The following is a 5,011-nucleotide window of genomic DNA, read 5'->3' on the forward strand; positions in this document are numbered from 1 at the left end:
ACCTCAACAAAACCATATTAAAGATGAAAGAAACCAATAATAACGATGCATTCATGCCTCATCAAAATATTACAGAAAATATCTAAAAAAATCTCGCAAGATATTTTTTCTCATATTGTGCCGAGAGGGAGACACCTTTGGATTAAGCATATTCAAACACATTGCGGTTGTGTGAGCACTGAAGCCACCGTCGGCGATGGTGGGAAGGAGGATAATCGGCAACACAAATGGAATGTCATGTTGAAATAAAGGACGTTAACCTATTGAGGTCTTCAGTCATGATTATTGGGCTAGGGATGTGTGGTATTTTTTTCTCCAGTTGCAACTCACGGCCTCTTTTGCTAGTTATATATATAGAGAGATAATAAACAAAACTGCCTCTTTTTTTACACGCACCGGCGGGAGGAAGAACACAGGTGCAGCCCAGTCTAGCGGCCTGGCCCAAAAACCAATCATCTCCTATCCTCAAATCCCACGGCCACCGGATAACACAGCCACGCCCCCTCCTCTCTGCCCGTTCCTCATTCCCAGCAGAGGCAGAAGAGAATGGCGTCCTTGGTCCAGCACGTCGCGGGGCTCGCGTGCCCACCGCTCTCCGGCGCGTCGCGGCGCCCCGGGGCGCCTATGCGGCCGTCCGCGCTGGTCTGCGGGACGTACGTGCTGAGCAAGGACGAGAAGGAGCGGGAGCGGATGCGCACGCTGTTCGACGAGGCCTCCGAGCGCTGCCGCACTGCGCCCATGGAGGGCATCACCTTCTCCCCCGAGGACCTCGAATCCGCCGTCGAGACCACCGACATCGACACTGACATTGGCTCACTCGTAATCCCCCCCTCTCTTGTTCCTGCTCGCTCGTTTCATGTGGAACAGATAGCAATGGGTGCTCAACTGCATATCGCTAGTAGAAGACTGGGATAGTAGGTCGCGTGTATTGCTTATAATTGCTTATAGATTTTCGTTTAATTAGCTTAGATCGCTCATAAGTTTATTTAGTACTGAAGACGTGTCATATTTCTTACTGCTTGTGGTTTTTTAGATTTTCATTTTGTACTAACTTTGACTGTGCTATGTTTCTCATGTTCCTGTAAAATGTTATTCCCGTAGGTTCGAATAGAATGTTCAAGTGAACTAGAATGGGTTTGCCGTATTAGTTTCCCATTTCCTTATCGTTTTTGTTTTTTGAGGGGCGAGTGGTACTACAATGTAATCTAGAACGACAGCACCATTACTGTTTGTTCAATGCTTTCCGAAGGAAAGTAATAAAGCTATATTCTTAGTTTCTTACATCAAATGGAAATATAATTGAAATTCCTGAGTTGTGGGACTTTGGAGCAACTTAAAATTTGCCAATTCGGTTAATTCTGATCTGACTCAATACTTTCAGAAACTGACTGATCGTTGCATGTTTCTCTAAACTAGGTACCCTCCAGTTAGGTCTGTGATATTGAATTAAGCAGATCCAACTAATTACTAGATTACCTTATTTCGGTGAACAGTAAGCTTTGCATATTGTTGTGTGACACATGCACACGGACACAAAATGCAGATTCATAGCTGCTGGATTTTTTTTTTCTTGAACACGCCTGGAAGCGCGTCTTTGAATTAAAATGATGCTAGATAAGCGCAAACGACCAGTTGAATATGAGCATTGTATCCATCAATGCTGGATTTTCTTTTTACGGGCAAACAGTAGGGGAATTCCCTATGGTATAATTTTCATTAATAGAAAAGAATAAAAGGAGTTTACATATTTACATGGGGGTTGAGATGGCCCCCAACAAAACAGAAGATAAAGAAAGAGGCTAACTAATAAAAAAACAAAATGGAAAGAAATAAAAAGGAAAATAGGTGCTGGATTTGCAGTTCTCCATTACTATTTTTAGTTTGGTGCCAACAATTCTATTATTATCTCCTTTTTTTACATGTGGTACTTCTCTGTTATTTGTGCAACACACTACGTTTTGGGCATGCTGGAGCTGAAAGTATAAGATTTCTTAATTAGCTTGATAAATTTTGTATCACACTGTTCCTGACATCTAAAAAAATATCTTGCATGCTTGTGATGACTACAGATTAAAGGGACAGTATTCATGACCACTTCAAATGGTGCATTTATTGACATCCAATCAAAGGCTACTGCTTTCTTGCCTATAGATGAGGCATGCCTTCTCGATATTGACAATATAGAGGAGGCAGGCATCCGGCCGGGTTTAGTGGAGCAGTTCATGATAATTGATGAGAACCCAAATGATGAAACTTTGATTCTGAGCTTACAATCAATTCAGCAAGACCTTGCTTGGGAAAGATGCAGGCAGCTTCAGGCAGAGGATGTTGTTATCACGGGTAAAGTGAGTAAAATACTTGCAGAAGGACCTATATCCATGCTATAACCATTGTTCCCTAATCGTTGAATAACTTCTCCTGTATAAATTATTATAAACTAAATATTTAGAAAGCATTGCCTCTTCCTGCCCCTTGTTTGTGTTAATTAAATCAGACTTTGCCTTTTTGAATGTCTGCCTGGCAACAGCAGCCATTGTTCTTAAGAAAATGAATGTCAGTTCAGTGGGTCTTTATGGTGTAGATTCACTTTGTATATAACCTCGGTTAATAATCCCAATGTTCATGCTGCTGTTAACTTAGGATGGCTTTCTTATCAAGTAGTTATAATGTGTTCATTGGATTGTAATGATTTTGCTAGTTTGTTCATGTGTGACTGCTAATGAATTTATGAAATTTAGACCAGTCATTTTATGAAAGCATGTCAATGGATAGCTTTTGTCAACAGCTTTCCTGATTTCTGTTGTTGTTTCTGCAAGTTCCGTTATCCTTTGTCCGGCCCACATGTCTGTATGTTGTTACTTTGATATGCACGACTCATGCCCCCTTAGATACTGTGGTACTGTTTTTTGTTTTTTGGGGTGAAATTGCAGCACTGATCTAGTCTAGGCAGCTTTATTCGTGTGCTCAGGTTGCAATGTTGCCCTGCAGGTAATTGGTGGTAACAAAGGAGGTGTGGTGGCTCTTGTGGAGGGCCTTAAGGCATTTGTTCCATTTTCACAAGTGTCATCGGTTGGTTCACAGTCCTATACTCCTATTACAAAACTTTGTTATATCCTATGGTTTTGTTGCTGCATGAGCTGTCTTTCACCAATTTGATCCTGATATACTATGGTTGAGTTTTGGGCTGCTCCATCCTTAGACTAGCTGCTCACTATTTCACTCACTTGACCTTGATCAGAAAACAACTGCTGAAGAGCTGCTTGACAAAGAACTACCTCTGAAGTTTGTGGAGGTCGATGAGGAACAAGGCAGGCTTGTCCTCAGTAATCGCAAGGCAATGGCCGACAGCCAAGCCCAGCTTGGTATTGGCTCAGTTGTTTTGGGAACTGTTGAAAGCCTAAAACCTTATGGTGCCTTTATCGATATCGGTGGAATCAATGGACTTCTGCATGTCAGCCAAATTAGTCATGACCGTGTCGCAGATATCTCGACAGTTCTTCAACCAGGAGATACCCTCAAGGTAATGCCGCCATCTTGTAAATCATGTAAATTTGCTGTTTCTATAGCTAAGGCTGGAGGACTTTCTTTGTTATCAGGTTATGATACTAAGCCATGACCGTGAAAGGGGCCGGGTTAGCCTTTCTACCAAGAAGCTTGAGCCAACGCCTGGTGACATGATTCGTAACCCGAAGCTGGTTTTCGAAAAGGTAAGTAATGCGGGCAATACCTTTTCACCAGAATATGTCGTTACAGACAAACTGACATGCTATGCCCAAATTAGGCTGATGAAATGGCGCAGATATTCAGGCAGAGAATAGCTCAAGCAGAGGCAATGGCTCGTGCCGACATGTTAAGATTCCAGCCAGAGGTACCGCTATAACCATTATGTGACGACTCTGCATCGTCGTGATGCAGTTTACGCAACTTTTTTCATACACTAGAGTAACATATGACTGAAATAATTTGTCTGTCTTCCTGTGTCACCTCTTAACAGAGTGGACTGTCTCTCAGTTCAGAGGGTATCTTAGGTCCATTGTCATCAGACACAGCACAGGAGGAAGGCCTACCTACGGACGAATAGGTGCAATAGCAAGAATGCATCTGATTCCAGAGATGCCCGGTAGTCCATCTTTTTGTGAATGCACGATGAAGACAATACCGTATCATATTCAGATAATTTCCCCTCGTCAACTTGCGCTTGTATCATTGTGTATGAAGTGTAAGGTGCTGAAAAACGGCGGAAAAGAAATTCAAGTTGTACCCCTTTTGTAAAGCCATCAATCCATTTCGTGCAGAAAAGGGTGTGCGTGTACAGTCAGTCACCCCAAAAAGAGCTGGCTTAAGCGCACATTGGCCACAACCCCATTAAAGCATTAACAGCACATTGTCTTCCTACATATTTGTGTCCATAAAAGAGCGTTGCTGCTGCTGCTGCTTCACCAAAAGAGTGCCAGAAAGAAACAAGAGAGAAGCATATCCACTTTTGTAACTTCGGAGGTTGACAAATGAAGATGGATAAACCTCTTTTATGCAGCGAGTTGCGCCTGCCTGGAGCCAAAGGAAGAGTTATTGAAATGGAACTTGAAACCGTCTGCTTGTTTGTGTGTGTCCCCCTTTCCCATTCTGTTCAAACATGTCAAGCTGCCAAACCTCACAGGTGTCACTGATAGCGCCCTCCACTATTTCCCTCCGTTCGGAATTACTTGTCTCGGAAATGGATGTATCTAAAACTAAAATACGTCTAGATACATTCATTTTTGCGATAAGTAATTCCGAACGGAGGGAGTACATGCAAAACATCAAATGCTCTTTTCTTCTCCCTACAGCTAGCTAGCCAAACCTCGCAGATTATGCCGTCAACTCTGCTCCTCAGTAGTTTTCTTCAGAACGCCTTCACATTTCGCCGCTGCTGCGGTTCATATCGATCCAGTTCGAATAACCGGGATCGCGCTGCTCAATCACGCGTGCCGATTGCTGAACCATCTAATTAAGCATCTGTAGGATGACCTGA

General features: G+C 42.9%; 1 protein-coding gene across 1 annotated transcript; it reads left to right on the top strand.

The window, feature by feature from the left end:
- Nucleotides 1–483: 483 nt before the first annotated feature.
- On the top strand, nucleotides 484–4,273 carry LOC123097643 (30S ribosomal protein S1, chloroplastic). Its single transcript, XM_044519438.1, has 7 exons — nucleotides 484–819; nucleotides 2,070–2,345; nucleotides 2,989–3,069; nucleotides 3,239–3,520; nucleotides 3,597–3,707; nucleotides 3,782–3,868; nucleotides 3,995–4,273. Exons 1-7 carry the CDS (start codon nucleotides 547–549, stop codon nucleotides 4,079–4,081), a joined length of 1,197 nt encoding a protein of 398 aa, XP_044375373.1. The 5' UTR covers nucleotides 484–546; the 3' UTR covers nucleotides 4,082–4,273.
- Nucleotides 4,274–5,011: the final 738 nt, after the last annotated feature.

This window comes from Triticum aestivum, chromosome 4D (genome assembly GCF_018294505.1).
Source record: "Triticum aestivum cultivar Chinese Spring chromosome 4D, IWGSC CS RefSeq v2.1, whole genome shotgun sequence".
NCBI lineage: Eukaryota > Viridiplantae > Streptophyta > Magnoliopsida > Poales > Poaceae > Triticum > Triticum aestivum.

What these genes read in the sequence shown, in the direction of transcription:
- LOC123097643 (XM_044519438.1), top strand. Translation starts at nt 547, where the DNA reads ATGGCGTCCTTGGTCCAGCACGTCGCGGGGCTCGCGTGCCCACCGCTC. An exon ending in ACACTGACATTGGCTCACTC is followed by an intron (nt 820 to 2,069) that starts GTAATCCCCCCC and finishes TGATGACTACAG; the next exon opens with ATTAAAGGGACAGTATTCAT. An exon ending in AACCAGGAGATACCCTCAAG is followed by an intron (nt 3,521 to 3,596) that starts GTAATGCCGCCA and finishes CTTTGTTATCAG; the next exon opens with GTTATGATACTAAGCCATGA.